This window comes from Orycteropus afer, unplaced genomic scaffold, assembly GCF_000298275.1.
Source record: "Orycteropus afer afer isolate SDZICR_OR568_19922 unplaced genomic scaffold, OryAfe1.0 scaffold00056, whole genome shotgun sequence".
Lineage (NCBI taxonomy): Eukaryota > Metazoa > Chordata > Mammalia > Tubulidentata > Orycteropodidae > Orycteropus > Orycteropus afer.
The window spans coordinates 884,471-907,216 of NW_006921643.1; the positions used below are offsets into that span (position 1 = coordinate 884,471).

The window sequence follows — 22,746 nt, forward strand, 5'->3', positions numbered from 1 at the left end:
GGTGGAGGGTCGACGAAAGAGGGGGAGGCCTTCAAGGAGATGGATTGATACGGTGGCTGCGATGATGGGCTCAGGTATAGCAGGGATTGTGGGGCTGGCGCGGGATCAGGCAGTGTTTCGTTCTGCTGTGCATGGGGTCGCTATGAGTTGGAAACGACTCGACAGCACTTAACAACAACAACAACAAAGAGACTCAAGAAATCTCTAGACAGAAGTTAATTTTTTGGACTTTGTAGTTACTTAACACCACATTTAACCATACTACAAGGAGGTTTATGCATGTCAATTAATATTTCCTGCTACAGTTATGTCAATGAATCAGGCCAAAATGCAACAAGACCAGCTTTTTTTGTAATCAAGAATAATCTTTGAAGATTATTTGTGATCACGATGCTCCATGGTTTACAACGTCCTTCTACTTTCTGAGTTCAACGTCCCAAAAAACTTTTGAACACTATTCCTGAAGTCACTATGAATAAATAGAGACTGAAACATCGTAATCTATTTGCCATGAGGAAGATGATTCACGGGAGGAAAAGGCAAATAGATAAACATTCACATTCTGTTCATTCTTCATTAGGAGCTCTGGTGGCGTAGTGCCTAAGGTTTTTGACTGCTAACCAGAAGGCTGGCAGTTCAAACCCACCAGCCACTCCTAAGAAGAAGACTGGGCATTCTACTTCCGTGGTGATACCGCCTCGGAAACCCAAGGAGGGGTTGCTATGAGCCGGATCCGACTCAACAGCAGTGAGTTTGGTTTTCATTCTTTGTTACAAATAGTTACTAACTTTAGAAGGCATAAGCATGCACATGCTTGTGCATGTGTGTACACACACACACACACACATATCAAAAAAAAACAAAATAAAAAAACTAGTTGCTCTTGAGTCAATTATGACTCATGGCCAGCACATGTGTGCCGGAGGAGAATTGTGCTCCATAGGGTTTTCAATGGCTTAACTTCTGGAGGTAGATTGCCAGTCTTTCTCCCAAGACATCTCTGGGTGGATTCAAACCTCCAGTCTTTCAGTTAATAGCCAAGCACTGAACCATTTGTGTTGCTCAGGGACTCCTACACATACATAATTTTACATGGGTTAGTCAGCTACAACTGAGACAGCTCCAGCTTCACAACAATGAAATTCAAACTTCTATCCTGCGTCTCATTAAGGAAGCCTCAAAAAGGGCTGAGACCAGTGAAACAACATTGCTTTCTCCATCATGAAAATAACCTTCCCTGCCCAACCTTTCCTGTATCTTTCAGCCTTGGCAGAAAAACCACAGCCCCTGGGGAAGTATTCTCCTTTCATCTGTCCCCTGGTTCTGTGCTGAATTCCAAGCAGAATATATTAATAAAGAAATGCTCTTAGGGAGGAATACTCTCTACTGTTGTGACATCTCTGCAGTCTCTGTTTTGAAATTTGGCCTTGAGAAGTTCAAAGGGTTTGAGAGATTAGAGTTCAAGGAAGACCAAGATGTACCCTAGGGCAGGCCTTGGACTTAGATGCTGAAAACCTGCTCCTCTTACCCCACAGCCGATTTGACCTGTAAACGAACTTAGTGTATATCTTGGTTGAACAGAATTATTTTCAAAAACTCTCAGCTCTTCTTTTTTCTTTTAATGGTTGCTCAAGGCAATTCGGTTTAGAATCCCTAGACAACTTGGAGTACTTGTCAAGTAAGCCCATCTCCCCAGAATGGCTCTGGGGAATGCCAGCCCTCTCTGACCACTGATACCACCTTCAGGGAGTCTCTTGATATCCCCACTCACCATTCTTTTCTGCCTTGTGTTTTGGTGGTTCAGGTTCTGGAAGACATGGACAGGGTCCATCACAGAGAGTGGTGAGGCTTTTGCCAGTAGAACAAGCATGGAACTCCAACTTACACTGTAAAAGAGAGAGAGAACAGTTACTAAGACTGCAGCCACAACATACACCTACTCAGCTTCCTTAGGAAGCAGCCAGTGACCCCTGGTCCTAGTTAGGCTCACAGGAACCAAAGTCAGAGAAGAAAGAAGTCCAGCTCAGATAAAGGTTTCAATTACACAACAACCCCCCCCCCCAAAAAAAAACCCACCTCAATGTCATCGAGTCAATTCCAACTCATACTGACCCCCACTGGGTTTCCAAGGTGGCATTTCCTTATGGAAATAGTCAGCCATCCCATTTTCTTTCCATTGAGGAGCTGGTGGGTTTGAACTGCCAACCTTCTGGTTAGCAATCAAATGCCTTAGGCACTATGCCACCAGAGCTCGTAGATAACAAATGGCCTTTTGTATTCTCCCAAATGCATAGGATAACATCTAAAAGCACTATAGAAGGGCTTTAAGGTTTATTTTAATGAATGATAAACTCAACAGAAACAATTTATCAGGTAAGATTATTAGCATGCAGCTTAACATCTCCAGATGTTAAGGTCCACAAAACCTTCCCACTTCATAATAGAAGGCTATTTCCTCCTAAGTAGAGGAGTTCTGGTAGTGTAGCTAACCAGAAGACTGGTGGTTCAAACCCACCAGCCACCCCTCAGAAGGAAGACTGGGCAATCTACTTCCATAGTGATACTGCCTCAGAAACCAAAGGAGGGGTCGTTATGAGTTGGAAAATTATCTTTTCACTAGGTTTGGATGGTACACATGAGGCAGAGCTCCTTCCCCTTAGGAAAAAGCAAAGAGTGAATGCATGTTCTTCCATCGTTTAAAACCTAAGCTTCACACAGGGTCTTTCCCCTGCTGAAAGATGTCTGAGTAGTTTAACTAGCCTGTGACTGGAGAAGTCTATCAATTTCCAGGATTCAGTATTAGAAGTGTATAAGCCACATGCTCTTATCAACCCTTCATCAGTAACAAAGGTGGTAGTTCAGTCACTTTCTGCCAGTTCTTCACTCTTAAGTCTCAACTTATTCTGAATGCAAAAAGGGAAGTGGGATATTTATAAATGCAAAAGATCACAACAATTATGAGCATTGTTTTATTAATCGTTCAGTATAGAAGAAGAAACTGAGATCCAATGAGGAGAAATAACTTGACCAAGATTATAATACTCATAAAGGGTAGAGCCAGGGCTAAGTACCTAATGGCCCTACAACATGGCCTCTGTCATGCTGGTGGGGTTTCAGAGTACAGACACCTGTATGCATGGCTAATTACTCAGCTTTGCTACTCTATACGAGTTGTCAGGGGATTTACTCCTTTTTTGCCTGCAAAATTTTTAAGAACAAGTCTTGTGTGTAATCAGTCCTCCGAAAAGGCCCATGGGCCCAGGACCATGCTTTGTATCTAGTGGAGGTTCAAAAGAAGAGGAGACAGGCAAGATTTACTGAACCCTCACTGTGCACAGAGCTCTTATCAGGTACCATAGGGAATTTTTTAAAAGAAAGAAAAAAGGAGATAGTCCTTGCCCTTGGAAAACACAAATGCATACCTTTGAAAAAGGCCACTAGCACTTGCAAAGTAACACACATGAGTGCAGATGAATACTGGCTCCTTGTGAGAGGACAAACTATCCAACCCCCATACCAATTACAAACTGAGGGAAAAGAGTGCTTTAAACCTGAGTCTAAATGGACTGAGTTACTCTTGTGTAACTCTGACTGTCACCATACAATTTCTTGCTTCCCTTGCAGAGAGAGAGAGAGAGAGAGAGCAAGCAGAGCAGCCCACACAATGTCAGCTTTTTCTTGATGCAAAACTCCTTAAGTGTCTAGTATGTGCCCAGTGTGGTGGTAGGAGATGTGGGGACTTTAGGAAAAGAAGCCATGGCCCAGCCTCAAACATCAACTGACTTATTGATGAAGCAAAAGAAGACAGGATCTTTCTAAAGCCATGTGGACGTGACTAAAGGTGAGGAGGAGTATCTGTATGTTTGTTTAAAGCAGAAGCTCATAAGAAACCCACAGCTGTGGAGGTGTCTGCAGACAGCCCATATGAATGGAAGATAAATCCAAAGGAGTGTCAGAAATATAGAAGCTTCTCAAATAGCGCAACCGCTGGCTCCTCTTCCTTCTCTGTATTAGCTGCCTAGAACAATTCTCAGTTTTCAGACTACGGCTCCTTAGGCATTTCAGCAGCAGAATCTCTGAAGCTAATTTACTTACCCAAACCCACTGCCAATGGGTCAACTCTGACTCACAGCCACCCTATAGGACAGCACAGAACTGCCCAGAGAGTTCCCAAGTCTGTAAATTTTTATAGAAGCAAATTGCTACATCTTTCTTCCAAGGAGCAGCTAGTGAGTTCAAACAGGTGACCTTTTGGTTAGCAGCTGACACTTAATCACTGTGCCACTAGGGCTCCTTGAAGCTAATTTAGGAAAAATATATTTTTATATAGGAGCTCTGGAAATGTAGTGCCTAAGGCACTTGACTGCTAACCAGAAGGCTGGCGGTTCAACCCCCCCAGCCACTCCTCAGAAGGAAGGTTGGGCAATCTACTTCTGTAGGGATACTGCCTCGGAAACCCAAGGTCGCTATGAGTCGGGTCCGACTCGACGGCACATAACAACAACAACAACATATTTTTATATGTAAATGTATTTTATAAAGTCAAAAGCATAACATTTATTTACAGTAAAGCATGGTCATACTGTTATTATAATTGCCTGTTCATATCTGTAATAAATTTTAAAACTTTTACTAAATATTCTCTGTCCCTGCATCTCCAAAAAAGAGTCTATGCTTATGTTCATTGTCCTATGTCTTGCAGCACAGTGCCTCCATGTCAGATAATCTACTTCCTCTTCCCCATGACATCAAACTTGGCCATGTGACTTGCTTTGCCCAGGGGTTTGTGACTTTTCAGAAGTAGATCACCAGGCCTTTCTTCTGGGGCACCTCTGGCTCAATCAGAACCTCCAAACCTGTGGTTAGCAACTGTGCATGTTAACCATTTGTATCACCCAGGAACTCATATATTAGGTGCCATCTAGTAGGTTCCAACTCATAGCGACCCTATGTACAACAGAATGAGACACTGCCAGGTCCTGCGCTATCTTCACAATCCCTGCTATGCTTGAGCTCAGTGTTGCAGGCACTGTGTCAATCCATCTTGTTAGGGGTCTTCTCCTTTTACAATGACCCTCTACTTTACCATGATATCCTTCTCCAGGGACTGGTCCCTTCTGACAACATGACCTAGGTAGGTAAGACAAAGTCTGGCTTGCCCAATTTTTTCACAGGTGGATGGCACCATGCTTCTTCCCAGTCTATATTAGTTTGGAAGCTCCATTGAAACCTGTTCACCCTGCTGGTACGATAAATACCAGTGGCATAGCTTCTAGTCTCACAGTAACATGCAAGTCACCACCGTATTGACAAACTGACTGACAAATGGTGGAAGGAATTCATTCGTATAGTAGGTGTTTAATAAACAAGGAGGAAGGTAGACCTGTCTACTCACCTGTTCTAAACTTCTGTTCCAGTCACCAGGATCTTACCAATCTGCCTATACAAGGAATCCAGGTGCAGGAGCTCAGTATTTTAGATGTTCATCTTGAACTATTCTTGCCCACATCTACTCCAAATCTTCTCCTTGAGCTCCACATTCACCACTCTGCTTTTCAGCTTTCCTGATCACCTCAACCTATCACTTGAGTTGGAGCCTATCTATCTGCTTCCCAAGTACCCAGAATACCTGTCTATCTGGGTGGCCTTTCCTTGACTAGAAGACGCTGTGTACCATAATCCCAGTAACTCAGCTTCCTTCTCATCCCACAGACTGTGGAAATTATCTAAGAATATCATTAATATCACTTGTAAGTAAAATCCAAACTGAAGATAATTCAAAAATGGTGGCAGCAATATATTGACAGAGAGCTTCCAGAAATGCAAGCTGGATTCAGAAGAGGATGTGGAATGAGGAGTACCATTGCTGATGTCACATGGTCTTAGCTAAAGCAAAGAATACCAGAAAGATGTTTACTTATGTTTCATTGACTATGCAAAAGCATTCGATTGTGTGGATGATAATAAATTATGGATAACATTGAGAAAAATGGGAATTCCAGAATACTTGATTTATGAGGAACTTATGAGGAACTTATGAGGAACCTGTACATAGATCAGGAGGCTTTCATTGGAACAGAACAAGGGAGTACTGAATGGCTCAGAATCAAGAAGGGAGTGAGTCAAGGTTGTGTCCTTTCACCACACTTATCCAACTTGCATGCTGAACAAATAACCTGAGAAGTTGGATTATATGAAGAAGAATGTGGCACCAGGATTGGAGGAAGACTCATTAACAACCTGCGATACACAGATGACACAACTTTGCATGCTGAAAGTGAGGATGACTTGAAGCATTTACTGGTGAAAATTAAAGACTACAGTCTACAGTATGGATTACACCTCAATAAAAGAAAACCAAAATCCCCACAACTGGTCCAATAAACAGCTTCATGGTAGATGGAGAAAAGATTGAAGTTGTCAAGGATTTCATATTACTTGGTTCTACAATAAACACCAATAGAAGCAGCAGTGAAGACATCAGATAACATATTGCACTGGGCACATCTGCTGCAAAAGACCTCTTTCAAGTGCTGAACAGCAAAGATGTCTCCTTGAAGACTAAGGTGCATCTAACCGAAACCATGGTATTTTCAATCACCTCTTATGCCTGTGAGAGCTGGACAACAAATAAGGAAGACCAAAGAAGAGTTGATTCTTTTGAGTTGTGGTGTTAGGGAAGAATGCTAAGAGTACCATGGTCTGCTAAAGGACTAACAAACTTGCCCTGGAAGAGGTGGAGCCAGAATGCTGCTTGGAAGCAAGAATGGCCAGACTTTATCTCACCTACTATGGTCATGCTGTCAGAAGGAACCATTTCCTGGACAAGGATAACATGCTTGGTAAAGTGGAGGGTCAACAAAGAAGGGGAAGGCCCTCAATGAGATGGATAGACCCAATGGCTGCAATGATGGGCTCAGGTATAGCAAGGATCGTGAGGCTGGCACAGGACCAGATACTGTTTTGTTCTGCTGTGTGTAGGGTTGCTATGAGTTGGAGATGACTAGACAGCACCTAACAACAACAATAACAACAGCTTCATTGGTTGGGTCACAGCATTCTCTCTCCTTTACAGCCCCTGTTGGTAATCTGTGCAGGTAGCTAGGCAGCTTCCATGACTCCAGAAAGGCACCACCAGAAAAAAAAAAAAAAAAACACAGTATTTTTCTGCACCAGTAAAATCCAAGTTTCAAGAACAGAGATCTGCTTTTTATCTAGCAGGACAATATGTAATATTTAAACAAACCTCAATTTTATATAAAATTCACAACATACTATTTAACAATACATACTTATGTGGTAAGAAAAAAAAAAACTATTTTATAAAGGAGAAAAAAGAATGACAAATACCATGGAGATAAGAGTTATCTCCAGAGGGGAGGCAGCAGGGTGGGATCTGGCAAGAACCAGGAACACCCAGGAAACATCTTGAAAATCGGTAACACTTTTTTTTTAAAAAGTTGTGATTGGTGTTAGATAGGTTAATTGTTGGTGATAGATTCTAAGATTTTTATTCCTTACTAAGCTTGATAAGTTATGTAAACAATACATATATTTTATATAACAAACACTTTGTAATACTTTTCATATGTCAAATATTTTGATTAAATATAAATACAATATATACTGGGCATTGTATAATGTTATGTAACATAACATAGTATAGAATATAAAACATAAAACAAAAATTAGAGGCTGATTTTGAGGTGACAACCAAGCTTTATCAACACTTTCTGGTAAATCTCTTTTTGGGTAGTAAGTGAGAGCATGAGTATGGGTACTTCCTGGGAAGGATGGAATAAACCTGAACCCTGGATTATCACTGGGTAAAGGCATCCTGAAGGCCTGCAGCTCAGGTATTGCACAAATGCTCCCTTCTACAGTGTTCCTCTAATTCCCAACTTTGGACATTTGAGGTGGAAATCCTTTATCATCACCCTTTCTCTATTTTACATCAAGTAGGAGCCTCCAAAAAGGAGTGCTGGTGGCACAAACAGTTAAGTGCTCATTTGCTCACCAACAATGTGGTGGTTCCATGGAAGAAAGACTTGGTGATCTGCTTTGGTAAATATTACAGCCAAGGAAACCCTAGGAAGCAACTCCAGTCTGTCGCATGGGGTCGCTATGAGTCAGAATTGACTCAATGGCACTTAACAACCATTGTTGTTGTTGTTGTTGTGTGCCATCAGTCAGCACAGACTCATATAGTGACCCCTCCTTGGGTTTCCGAAGCAGTATCACTACAAAAGTAGATGGTTCAACCTTCCTTCCAAGGAGTAGGAGCCTCCAGTTCCCTTTCTGAACCTGCATATAACAGATTTCCAGGAAAACCCTGACCCACCTTGCTGTTAATCACAGGTGGAGAGAATGCAAAGACCTGGCTGGACCTTCCAAAGTATGCCCTGGCCCACCTACACAAAGATTCTAGAAACACAGGGAAGGTAAGCTACACCTTGAGTATAGGCTTTCCAACAGAACAAATGTAAGAGAAAAATGGGCTGCCTATACTACATTTCCAATGCAGTGACTCTGTTCGTCTTTGTGAATATGTCCTCCTTGGTCTAAGAGATACTAGGTTCTTCCCAATCAAACCAGCTATGGAACCTTTCTTGGGAAAGAGGAAACAGGAACAGAGAGAGAGACTGGAAGTACCCCCTCCATGGAAAAGAAAGTGAAAGGATATTCTTAGGGGGACATGGAAAGAGAAATAAATGTACCCCTAACACAAGGGACACTGCAGGCTCCCTCACAACTTCAAGATAAAACAAGGGCTCAGAATCCTACACCTTCTCTCTTATTATGTGATCAATGCAGGGGGTAAAAATTAGCAAAAGTATTGATAGCCATGTAATTTCAACAAGGGTTTTCTCAGATAGCATCTGTGACCTTCTTCAAAATTTGCCAAGCAGGTACTGAGAATCTGGGCAGTAAGTTGTCCAGCCAGGACTGCACTTTGTTGGCTGGCCTCAGAACCTTCCTGACAGAGCTCCAAATTAAAGGAGGTTGGGTTGGGAGCCTCCCACTGAGAGCCCACAACTAGATGTTGAAATACAAAGAACAAATTTTTGAAAACTGACATTCTCGAGGCCCAATAAAGAAACACCACAATTTTCCACTTTAGAAAAAAAATGGAAAATGAAAGAAGAGGAGATGGGGTGAAGATAAAAACCTTTTGGATTTGGAGTGAGAGAGCCAGTCACTGCTCACAAATGGGCCAAAGTTAAAGACATCCCCTGGGTTGCTCCATTAGAGGAGAAAGTATCTCTTCTGTGATAAATGTAGAGGTACCAACAGATAGTCACTGATGCCTGCTGGGGAGGACCCTCCTTCTACTCCTGGCCAGGACTGAAAGAGGGTTGAAGGAGAGAGGAAACAGTACTGTTCTGGTCCCCACTGACCCCCAAGAGGGGAGAGCTTTACACCTTTTCATCTAGATTTTCAAAAGAGATCATCTCTAAGGAATGCAAGCTTTGTCTTAGGTTTATGAAGTATAAATCTTTGTGTAACAAGGCTCAATTCTCCTGGAAAGAAAAAAAAACAAACAAAACATAGAACAGAAGCTCCAGGAGAAGGGGCAGTTGGACAAAAAGAACTTTGCCAAGTTGTATATTATTGTAACTTGTTCCCAGAAAAAAGGAAATATGAAAACTTCAAGTTTTTGTATTGATTGTATGATAAAGGAGTTAAGTAAATAATTAGCTCTAAGTATTTAAAGGATATCATGCTAGGTAAAGTAGAGGGTCAGTGAAAAAGAGGAAGGTCCTCAATGAGATGGATTATTACAGTGGCTGTGATGATGGGCCCAAGCATGGCAATTATTATGCTGATTATGCAGGACTAGGCAGTGTTTAGTTCTGTTGTACACAGAGTCACTATGAGTCAGAGTCCACTCTATAGCACCAAACAACAACATTTAAATGAGGAGAGTTGAGAAGCTGAGAAATAATGTAAGGATGTTTAAACATTGTGCTAGAACATACACTCTACAAATATAAATAGAAATACAAATCCCTGAAGCTTCTAGACCCCTGATCTGCTAGAACAGAAATGCCTTTCTCAATCATGACAGAAACAGAAAAACCTGGATGAGACCAAAGCCAAAGACTGTGTGAGTGGGCAGAAATATTCAGAATGTTGGCCTACTTAAAAATAAACGTGATAGCAGATTTCCCAGCCAATCTTCCCCTCCGTTTTGCATAACACAGCAATACATCCAAGTGAGTAAATGTTTTCCTGCAAATGGCCAGTAAATCTTTCTCTTCTATGATTTATAAAGGAAAACTAATAACCTCTCTCTGGTTCATTGCTCACGCAAGTCTCAGTCGAGTGCCTTTCTCCACCACACCACATTCTTTGCTTTGCCTTGCATGCTTTGGGTATTATTTTTAACATTTTATTTAAATTGCTTTCTCTACTATATTTCATCAACCTATCATCTATTTTTAAACCAGACTGTTGACAGTTCACAGTTGACAATTTTGTTCACAGTTGATGAATTCTGATTTGTTTTTATTCCCCCAAAATTATGTCAAAGTAGAGGGGGGAAATAATCTTACTGTTTTGCTGGCTTTAATAATTGGACATGAAGTGAGTAGCTGCTGACTGCTTGAACCAAATATTGTGCACACTGTCCCTGGCTGGTAGCAGAACAGCCTTCCATCTCTGAATAGGACTTGGGGAGTTTGGTGGTCATCTGGAAGGCATACAGACAAACAAGGGAAGGGTACTTGGTTTCATTCAGAGACCTACTAAACATATTCATATATGCATTCCTTCTTGTATTTGACAAATATTTATTGAGCACCTACTATGTGCCAAGTCTTGTTCTAGGTTCTGAACCATTGGTACAAAGGCTCTGTTCTTATGAAGTCTATATGGCAGGTAATGATGAGGGTTTTGGAGAAAAACAAAGGAAAATAAGAGACAAAGAATAATAAGGAGGAGATTGGATATTACATGGGATGACCAGGTAAACTTCAAAGAAGAGAACAGCATAAAGTAATCCAGACAGATATGTAGTCAAAGAGAACTGCAAGTGCAGAGGCACTGTGGTGGAAGAAACAGACTACACTTGAGCAATAGGCAAGGAAACCAATGTGCCTAGAAGAGAGTGAACAGGGAATGGAGAGGAAGGATCCATCTCAATTGAACTGTGGGTTGGTTTAATTCTTAAGAAGACTAAATCAAAGCTGATGATGTGACTCAGGTCTCAGTATTTAATTGTCTCTCTCTCTCTCTCTCTCTCACACACACACACACATACATACACACACACATACATACACACATACATGCACACACATACTCTTCTGAGTTAAGTGTTCATAAGAACCTGTCATTTTTTAAAACCAAGTTGCTAAAAATATGATAAGGCAAATAGCTTCTTTGTAGAAGAATGCCAACTAAACAAATTAAAAAAGAATGCTAGAATTAGAAAATCACCATTTTCCATCTCCCAGTGTGATTATCGAGTCAGGAAAGGGCCATTTAATCTTTACTAAAAATGTTGAATTACTGAGAAACAGGATATTCATAGTCTCAAAGTGTCACTCCATGGAATACCTGATAATTATAAAGAAGAAAGTGTAATGTGCTTAATAAATAAACCAAGAGACCAAACTTAGTACTGCCTAAAGTGGGAAATCCTTGCATTATGTGCCTCTAGAACCCACTCTGTGGCTTTGCAAGAGAAAGACTTGGTGATCTGCTTCTGTAAAGATAACAGCCTAGAAAACCCTATGTTGTTAGGTGCCATCGAGTTGGCTCCGACTTATAACAGCCCTATGTACAACAGAAAGAAACATGGCCTACTCCTGTGCCAGCCTCACAGTCCTCGCTACCTGAACCCTTCGCGGCAGCCACTGTATCAGCCCCACTCATTGAGGGCCTTCCCCACTTTTGTTTATCCTCTACTTTACCAAGCATGATATCCTTCTCCAGGGAATGGTCCCTTGTAACAACATGACCAAATTAGGGGAGCTAACTGGCTGTTCTCACTTCCAAGAAGCATTCTGGCAGCACTTCTTTCAGGACAGATTTGCTCATTCTTCTGGCAGTTCATGGTACTTTCAGTATTCTTTGCCAAACTACAACTCAAAAGCATCAAGTCTTCTTTGGTCTTCCTTATTCATTGCCCAGGTTTCACATGCATATGAAGTGACTGAAAACACTACGGTTTGGGTTAGGTGCACTTTTGTCTTCAAAGAGACATCTTTGCTCTTCAGCACTTTAAAGAGATTTTTTGCAGCAGATTTGCCCAGTGCAAGATGATGTCTGATTTCATGACTGCTGTTTCCATAGGCATTGATTGTGGAACCAAGTATATGAAATTTGACAACTTCAATCTTCTCTCCATTTATCATGATGCTGCTTATTGGTCCAGTTATGGGGATTTTCATTTTCTTTATGTGGAGGTGTAATCCATACTGAAAACTATATAAAGTCTTTAATCTTCATCAATAAGTGCTTTAAGTCATCTTCACTTTCAGCAAGCAAGGTTGTATCATGTATATATTGCAGGTTGTTAATGACTCTTTCTCCTATCCTGATGCCACATTCTTCTTCATATAGTCTGGCTTCTCAGATTATTTGCTCAGCATACAGATTGAGTAAGTACAGTACAAGGATACAACCCTGACACATTCCATGCCTGATTTTAAACCATGTAGTATCCCCTTTTTCTGTTTGAGTGGCTGCCTCCTGGTCTATGTACAGGCTCCTTGGAAGAAAGAAGGGGCCATCCACTTCAAAGAATTGTCCAGTGAAAACCTAATGAACAGCAGTGAAACACTGTCTGATATAGAAAACCCTATAAGGAAGTTCTACTCTGTCACAAGAGGTTGCTATGAGTAAACTAATTGACATGATGGAACACAGCAATGCCGATAACCATGTGAGACAAGAAATCCCTGGGTGACGCAAATGGTTAACCATTTGGCTACTAATCAAAAGTATGGCAGTCCGAGCCCACTCAGATACCTTGGAAGAAAGACCTGGAAATTAGCGTCCAAAGGATCACAGCCATTGAAAACCCTAAGGAGCAGTACTCTCTGAAACACATGGGGCCACTAGGAGTTAAAATTGGCTCAACAGCAACTGATTTGCTTTTTGGTTTGGATATGATACAAAGAGGAGTACACGACAGCACCCACGAAGTGTCAGTGCCAGAAATCCTCGACCTAAATCTATTCATTAGAAAACAGAAAAGTCCTAAATTGAGGGCATGTTAAAAGATAACTACATAAATTCTTTAAAAAAGTCAATTAAAAAAAAATCAATAGTGGACCTGGTCCTGCACCATCCTCACAATCATTGTCATGCTTGAGCCTATCATCATAGCCACTGTGTGAACCCATCTTTTTGAGGGTCTTCCCATTGTTTGCTGTTTATTTTACCAAGTATCATATCTGGGATAGTTAAGATAGTGTGTTAACTTGGCTAGGCTGTGATTCTCAGGTGTTTAGCATTTTTGGTGTAGTAATCCCCATGATGAGATCTGACATAATGTAATAACTTCCATGATGAAATTTGCTGTGAGCAGCCTACCAGTTAAAAGGGAATTTCCTCAGGGATATGGCCTGAAAACCTAGTATCTATGGATGTTCTGGCAAAGATCTCTGGCTCATAAGCATCTGGACTTGAACCAGTGACCTGCCCTATTGCCTGCCAACCTTGGGATTATTGCCTTCCTCAGACTCTAAAGCCAAAAGCCTGCTGTACTGTCTCCTGATCTGTGGTTCAACAGCCCCTACAGATGTGTGAGTCAGAAGTCTCCATCTTGATGTTTGACTCATGGACTTAGGGCTTACCAGCCACTACAACTGTGTAAGCCATTTCCTTGAGATAAATTTTGTTCTCTCTCTCTCTTTATATACTTAAGCTTCACTGGATCACTTCTCTAGAGAACTCAGCCGGAAGACATTTAGTACCAAGAGTAATTCCAGAGAAACAAAATTATAAGGATGTGTTTTCTAAATTGGTTCTCAAGTTTGATTAGTCATAAAGGTGTTGATGACTCTGCCTCCATTAGTAAAGAGGGTGCTGCTAATTCATGGTGTGAGATGGCAAATTTAATACACAAAATAGCACTACTAATAGATCAAGTGAGAAGTGAAGCTCTGGGTGACTGAATGTTTCATGCTTTTCTGAAATTTTGTCAGAATGAGAAGTATAAGGAAGCTGGTTGGTTGGCCCTACTTACACTAGACAAAGTAGTGAAAGAATGAGATGAGGGCTTCTAAGTCATAGCTCTGGTAGCATAGTGCCTAAGGCACTTGACTGCTAACCAGAAGGCTGGCGGTTCAAACCCACCAGCCATTCCTCAGAAGGAAGACGGGGCAATCTATTTCCATAGTGATACTGCCTTGGAAACCCAAGGAGGGGTCGCTATGAGTCTGGTCCTACTCGACGGCACATAACAACAACAAGTCATAGCTTAATGTCTCTCCACACTTCAATGTTTCTCAACATTTCCACTTGTGCCCTGAAAGAAAGCCTAATTTCTTGTAGTAACAGAGCTGATATTGCCAAAACCAAACCCAGAGTCTTCTCATAAGATTGGCTGAACTACAAAGCCAATTGAATTGCCAACCTCAAATGGCTTCTGAAGTTAAAGTGAGGGCATTAATTGAGAAGAAATGGGATTCTGAAACTTGGGATGGGGACATATTGGCAGATAATCAGAAAGCAGGAGATAAAGATCTCTTAAATTCCATTGAATCACTCCTGCCAGCAGGAACCAGCCTTCTTACCCCCATCTGATAAGAATCTAGCTGTGACTGCTGAGTTACTGTTTATCACCTGGAGTGGCACCTGGGGCATTGTCAGGGGCACTGTCTGAGGGAGATGCCTTATAAGACATTGTTGAATGTTCCCAGGAACCACCTCTACTACCCATTGTTACTTCTAGACCTATAGTCAGACTTAAGTCCCAAAAAAAACCAAAAAGGTGAGATACAAAGTATGACCCAGGAAGAGGCACACTATTCTCCAAAAGAACTGCTTGATTTTTCTAATATGTATAAACAGAAATGTGGAGAATATGTGTGGGAAGGGCTATTAAGGGTGTGGGATAATGGTGCAAGGTACATAAACTTGGATCAGTCTGAGCTGATTCATATGCCCCACTAAGCACAAATTCTTCACTCAATGTTTTAGTTTGAGAGATTAGGGAAAGATCTAATGGTTTATTTGGTTGGTTTACTGAAGCATGGATTTTGCAGTGGCCTGCACTAAGTCAAATCTGTCCTGGAGGAAGTACAGCTAGAATGCTCCTTGGAAGCAAGAATGGCCAGACTTTGTCTCACCTACTTTGGTCATGTTGTCAGAAATGACCATTCCCTGGAGAAGGATATCATGCTTGGTAAAGTGGAGGGTCAATGAAAATGGGGAAGGCACTCAACGAGATAGATGAACACAATGGCTGTAACGATGGGCTCAGATATAGTAAGCACAGGACCGGGCAATGTTTTTTTCTGTTGTACTTAGGGTTGCTATGAGGTGGAGCTGACTCGATGGCACCTGACAACAATGACAACAACAATACTAAGTAAAGTTTAAGTACCAGATCTGCCTTGGTATATGTAGAAGAAGTATCCAAAGGCTTAGGTAATTTGGCATGTTAGAATGGATTATCAGATTAGACCCACAGACTCACACATGGACTGCCCAGAGGACACACCTTTTACTACAGCAGTGAGGAAAAAATTTGTGAAAGGAACCCCAGCATCCTTGAAGACTGCTGTGACTGCTATTTTATGTAAGCCAGATTTGACAGTGGAAATTGCCCTAATTGAATTAAGACACCTACCTACAATGGAGCTAATTGGACCTGATGATGGTAGGGGCCCAAGTGGCAGCACTTAGTTGACAAAGACAAGGTAGGTATGCTTACTGTGATGGATAGTGGAGTCAAAGCAGTAATCAAAATTGTCTGACTCATGTGGATTTATGATGTTGGCTACTTAGGCATGGTGTCTCTAGGAGTGAAATAGATGGGAAATCTACTAAATGTTTACTTGATCTGTACAAGCAGAAGAATTCTAGGTCAAGTGAACAGCAGTCTAAATTGAATCACCAGAATACAGAGTCATGGCCCTTCAATCAATTCACAGACTTGAGCCAGTTTACAGATCCACAACCTCTTGACTGAAGGGGAAGTTGCATCACTTTGAGGAAGGACTCCACTATACTGCCAAATATTTATACTGTTAATCTTTCCCTCAGCCTTGCCCAAAGAGGTCTATGGTCTTATACAAGAGTAACTGTTCATTGGAGAAAAGGAAATAATAAGACTTTTCAGGGACTACTGGATACTGGCTCTGAATTGATATTAATTACAGGAGACTCAAAACATTACTGTAGCCCACTGGTCAGAGTGGGCATATATGGAGGACAACTTATTGATGGAGTCTTAGCTCAGGTCCATCTCACAATGGGTCCAATTGGGTCCCCAAACCCATCCTGTAGTGATTTCCCAAGTTGTAGAATGCATAATTGGAATAGACATACACAAGCAACACCACTGGAAACAGAGTCAAGACACCAGAAGATGTATCACACTGGGAAAATCTACTGCAAAAGACCTCTTTAAAGTGCTGAAGAGCAAAGATGTCTCCTTGAAGACTAAGGTGCACCTAACCCAACTAGCAGAACCTGCACACTGGACTCCTGACATGTGGATTAAGAGCTATTATGGTAGGAAAAGCCAAGGAAGCCATTAGAACTACCCCTACCTAGGAAAATAGTAAACCAAAAACAGTATTATATTACTAGAGGGATTAAGCACCAACCACCAAAGCCAAAGATGAGGAAATTAAAGATTTTTACCAACTTCTGCAGTCTGAAATTGACCAAACTTGCAATCAAGATGTGGTGACTATTACTGGTGATTGGAATACAAAAGTTGGAAATGAAGAATCACCAAGAGTTGGAAGATAATGTCTTTGGTGAAAGAAATAATGCTGGAGATCACATGATAGAATTTTGTAAGACCAACGACTTATTCATTGCAAATGCCTTTTTTCAACAACACAAATGACAGTTATACACGTGGACTTTGCCAGATGGATTACACAGGGATCAGATCAACAACACTGTGGAAAGAGGCAATGGAGAAGTTCAATATCTTCAGCCAAAACAAGGTCAGGAGCTCATTGTGGAACAGACCATCAGTTGCTCATATAAAAATTCAAGTTGAAGGTGAAGACAATTAAAACAAGTCCACAAGAGCCAAAGTATGACCTTGATTATATTCCTCCTGAATTTAGAGGCCATTTAAAAAATAGATTCCATGCACTAAACACCGATGATTGAAAACCAGAGGAAGTGTGCGATGACATCAAGAACATCATCCTTGAAGAAAGCAAAAGGTCATTAAAAACACAGGAAAGGAAGAAAAGACCAAACTGGACATCAGAAGAGACTCTGAAACTTGCCCTTGAATGGAGAGTAACTAAAACAAATGGAAGAAATAACAAGATAAAAGAGCTGAACAGAAGATTTCAAAGAGCAGCTCAAGAAGACAAAGTCAATTATTATAAGAAAATGTGCAAAGACCTGGAGTTAGAAAACCAAAAGGGAAGAACATGCTTGTCATTTCTCAAGCTAAAAGAACCAAAGGAAAATTCAAGCCTCAAGTTGCAATATTGAAAGATTCCATGGGCAAAATATTGAATGTTGCAGGAAACAGCAAAAGAACATAGAAGGAATATACAGTCACTGTACCAAAAAGAAATGGTCAATGTTCATCCATTTCAAGAAGTGGCATATGATCAAGAACCAATGCTACAGAAAGAGGAAGTCAAACCTGCACTGAAGGACTTGGCAAAGAAAAGGCTCCAGGAACTGATGGAATGCCCACTGAGATGTTTCAACAAACAGATGCCCCATTGAGATATTTCAACAAATGGATGTCACAGTAGAGGCACTCACTTGTCTATGCCAAGAAATTTAGAAAACAGCTACCTGGCCAACTGACTGGAAAAGATCCATATTTGTACCCATTCCAAAGAAAGGTGATCCCACAGACTGTGGAAATTATCATTAACATCACACACAAGTAAAATCTTGTTGAAGATAATTCAAAAACAGTTGCAGCAATATATTGACAGAAAACTTCCAGAACTACAAGTTGGACTCATAAGAGGACATGGAATGAGGAATTCATTGCTGATGTCAGATGGACATTGGCTCAAAGTAAAGAATACCAGAAAGATGTTTACTTGTGTTTTATCAACTATGCAAAAGCATTTGATTGTTTTGATCATAACAAATTATGGATAACATTGAGAAGAATGGGAATTCCAGAACACTTAATTGTGCTCATCAGGAACTTGTATGTAGACCAGGAGGCTGTCATTCAAACAGAACAAAGGGATTCTGCATGGTTTAAAATCAGGAAGGGAATGTGTCAGGGTTGTATCCTTTCACCACCCTTACTCAATCTGTATGCTGAACAAACAATCCAAGAAGCTGGATTACATTAAGAACATGGTATCAGGATTGGAGGAAGACTCATTAACAATCTGCAGTATGCAGATGACATGAATTTTCTTGCTGAAAGTGAGGACAACTTGAAGCACTTACTGTTGAAGATTGAATACTTCAGTCTGCAGTACAGATTACATTTCAACATATAGAAAATGAAAATCCTCACAACCATATCAACAAGCAACATCACAATAAATGGAAAAAAGGTTGAAGTTGTTAAAGATTTCATATTACTTGGTTCCACAATCAACACCATTGGAAGCAGCAGTCAAGATATCAAAAGATGTATTGCACTGGGCAAATCTTCTGCAAAAGACCTCTTTAAAATGCTGAAGGGCAAAGATGTCTCCTTGAAGACTAAGGTGTGCCTAACCTAAGCCATGGTATTTTTAATAGCCTCATACGTATATGACAGCTGGACAATGAACAAGGGATATTGAAGAAGAGGTGATGCTTTTGAGTTCTGGTGTTGGTGAAGAATACTGAAAGTACCATGGACTGCTAGAATGAACAAATCTGTCCTGGAAGAAGAGCAGCCAGAATACTCCTTAGTAGTGAGAATGGCCAGCCTTTGTCTCATCTACTAGGTCGTGTTGTCAGAAGGGACAATTCCCTGGGGAAGGATATCACTCTCGGTAAAACTGAGGGTCAGCAAAGAAGGGGAAAGCCCTCAACGAGATGGATTGACACAGTGGCTGCAATGATGGGCTCCGGTATAGCAAGAATTTTGAGGCTGGCACAGGACTGGGGAGTATTTCTTTCTGCTGTACACAGGGTTGCTATGAGTAGGAGCTGACTCGATGACACTTAACAACAACAAAAACAGAAGCAACGACAACAACAGAGGGATTGCAGAGATTAGTGCCACCATCAAGGACTTGAAAGATGCAGAACTGGAGATCCCTGCTACATCCCCACTTAACTTGCCTACTTGGCCCATGCAAAAAACAGATGAATCTTGGAGAATGGAGAATGACAGTGGATTATCATAAAATTAACCAGGTGTTGACAATGTGGTTTCATTACCTGAGCAAGTTAATATATCTACTGGTACCTGGTGTGAAGCTCTTGATCTGGCCAGTGTCTTTTTCTCAATTCTGTTTTTGAAGGTTCATCAGAAGCAGTTTGCCTTAAGCTGGCAAGGCCAGCAGTATGCTTTCGCCATCCTACCTCAGAAGTATGTCAACTTTCTAACACCATGTCATAATTTAGTTCACATGGACCTTGGTCACCTTTCTCTTACATAAGATGTCACACTGGTCCATTACATTATGGTGATTGGACCTAGGTAAGAAAGAAGTATCAATGATTCTAGACTTATCAATAAGATATTTGCATGCTAGAGGGTGGGAAATTAACCCAACAAAAATTCAGGTGCCTTCTACTTCGATGAAATTTCTACGGGTCCAATGGTGTGGGGTATGTTGAGGTAGTCCTACTAAAGTGAAGTCATTGCATCTGGCTCCTCCCACTACTAAAAAGGAGGCCTGTGGGCCTCTTTGAATTTTGGAGGGAACATATTTGGGTGTGTTGCTCCATCCTATTTATCAAGTGACTCAAAAAGCTACTAGTTTTGAGTGGGGCCCAAAACAAGAGAAGGCTCTGCAACAGGTTCAGGCTGACATGTAAGCCATTCTGCCACTTGGGCCATATGATCTGGATGATCCAATGGTGACTGAAGTGCCAATGGCAGATAGAGATGCTGTTTGGAGTTTTTGGCAGGCCCCTATTTGTGAATCACAGAACAGACCCTCAGGATTTTAGAGAAAAGCCCTACCATCATCTGCAGATAACTACTCTCCTTTTGAGAAACACTTTTGGCTTGTTGCTGGACCTTAATAGAGACTGAATCCCTAACTATGGGCCAATAAGTCACCAAGCAGTCTGAGCTGCCCATCATGACTGGTGTTGTGTGACCCAGAGGATTGTAAAATTGGACATGCACAGAAGCAATTCAACATTAAATAAAAATAATATATGAGATGGGGCTTAAGCAAGAACTGAAGGGACTTATAAGTTATATGAGAAAGTGGCCCAAATGTCTAAGGTCTCCACTCCAGTCACATTACCTTCCCTCTGCCAGTCTACACCTATAGCCTCATGGGGAATTCCTTATGATCAGTTGACTGAAGAAGAAAAAAAGTATGCCTAATTTACTGATGGTTCTGTGTGATGTGCAGGTACCACTCAAAAGTGGGCAGCAGCAGCACTGCAGCTTCCTTCAGGGACCTCCCCAAATGACATTGGTGATGGTAAATCCTCCCAATGGGCAGAACTGCGAGCACTGCATCTGGCTCTTCATTTTTCTTGGAAGGAGAAATGGCCAGATGTACAATTGTATACTGATTCGTGGGCTGTGGCCAATGGTTTGACAGGATGGTCAGGAATTTCGAAGCAACATGATTGGAAATTTGATGCTAAACAGGTATGGGGAAGAGATATACAGACAGGCCTCTCTTAATGGGCCAAAAAAGCAAAGATATTTGTGTCTCATATGAATGCACACCAAAGGGTGACCTCAGCAGAGGAGGATTTTAATAATCAAGTGGACAGGATGACATGTTCTATGGAAACCAATCATCCTCTTTCCCTAGCCATTCCTGTTATTGCCTAACGGGCTCATGAACAAAGTGGCCATGGTGGCAGGGCACGAAGGCTGACTTGGCTACAGCCACTGCTAAGTACCCAATCTGCTAGTAGCAGAGACCAACACTGATTCTGCAATGTGGAACCAGTTTTTGGGGTGATCAGCCAGTAATCTGGTGGCAGGTTGATTTCACTGGACTACCTCTATCATGAGGAGCTCTGGTAACATAGTGCCTAAGGCACTTGACTGCTAACCAGAGGGCTGGTGGTTCAAACCCACCAGCCACTCCTCGGAAGGAAGGTGGGGCAACCTACTTCCATAGTGATACTGCCTCGGAAATCCAAGGAGGGGTTGCTATGAGTAGGGTCCGATTCAATGGCATATAACAACAACAACAACAACCTCTATCATGGAAGGGGAAGCGTTTTGTTCTTACTGGAATAGACACTTACTCTGCATACAGATTTGCCTTTTATGCATACAGTGCCTCTGCCAAAACTATCATCTGTGGACTTACAGAATGCTCGATCCACTACCATGGTACCCCACACAGCATTGCTTCAGATCAAGGGACTCATTTCACAGCACATGAAGTGCAGCAATGGGCTTATGCGCATGGAATTCATTGGTCTTACCATGTTCCCCATCATTCTGAAGCAGCTGGTTTGACAGAATGATGGAATAGCCTCCTAAAGACACAATTATGGCACCAGCTAGGGCGCAATACTTTGCAGGGTTGGGGTAAGGTTCTCCAGGAGGCTATATATGCTCTAAACAAGTATCCAATACATGATGCTGTTCCACCAACAGCCAGGATTCATGAGACTAGGAATCAAGGAGTAGTAATAAGAGTGGTGCCACATACCCCTAGGGGCCCACTCACGAAAGTTTTGCTTCCTGTCCCTGCAACACTATGCTCTTCTGGCCTGGAGGTCTTAGACCCAAAAGGAAGAATACTCCTCATACCTCTGGATCAACAGGTGAAAGAAAGGGATTTACTATATTGTCTGGTGTGATTGATCCTGATTACTAAGGGGAAATCTGATTGATATTACATGATGGGGGTAAAGATCCATATATCTAAAATACAACAGATTCCTTAGGATGTCTTTTAGTACTACCATGCCCTGTGATTAATGTCAACAGAAAACTACAGCAACCTGATTCTGATATGACTACTAATGGCTCAGACCCTTCAGGAATGAAGGTTTGGGTCACCCCACCAGGCCAAGAACCATGACACAACCAGCAGAGGTGCTTGCTGGGGACAAAGGCAATATGGTGGTAGAAGAAGGTAATTGTAAATGCCAGCTATGACTACGTGATCAGTTGCAGAAATGAGGACTGTGATTGGTACAAATAATTCTTCCTTGTATGTATGCATCAAATATTTTTGTTCTCTTCAATTATAATATATAAAATTTTAACAGGTTAACGAGTTTTGGGTTAATGGGGTTAATGAGTTTTGGGGTGTACATGTGTTATTTGTATCATGTTAGATGAAAATATGATTTTATAATTGTCTTTATTTAGAGATTATATGGGGCTTAAGGAGATCTGTTCAAGTGCCATGTTGACAAGGGGTGGTCTGAGATAGTTAAGGTTGTGTGTCAACTTGGCTGGACCATGATTCTCAGTGGTTTAGCAGTCTTGATGTAGTCACCCCCCAC

The 22,746-nt window shown here is 41.4% G+C and overlaps 1 protein-coding gene across 1 annotated transcript in view; it reads right to left on the reverse strand.

Annotated features, from left to right (window-relative positions):
• Window positions 1-22,746, reverse strand: part of SPOCK1 (SPARC (osteonectin), cwcv and kazal like domains proteoglycan 1) — a 914,642-nt gene that overhangs the window by 181,421 nt on the left and 710,475 nt on the right. Inside the window, exon 7 of the mRNA XM_007938930.2 lies at window positions 1,772-1,886. Within this exon, the coding sequence (XP_007937121.1) occupies window positions 1,772-1,886 (115 nt within the window). The remainder of the gene's footprint in view (window positions 1-1,771; window positions 1,887-22,746) is intronic.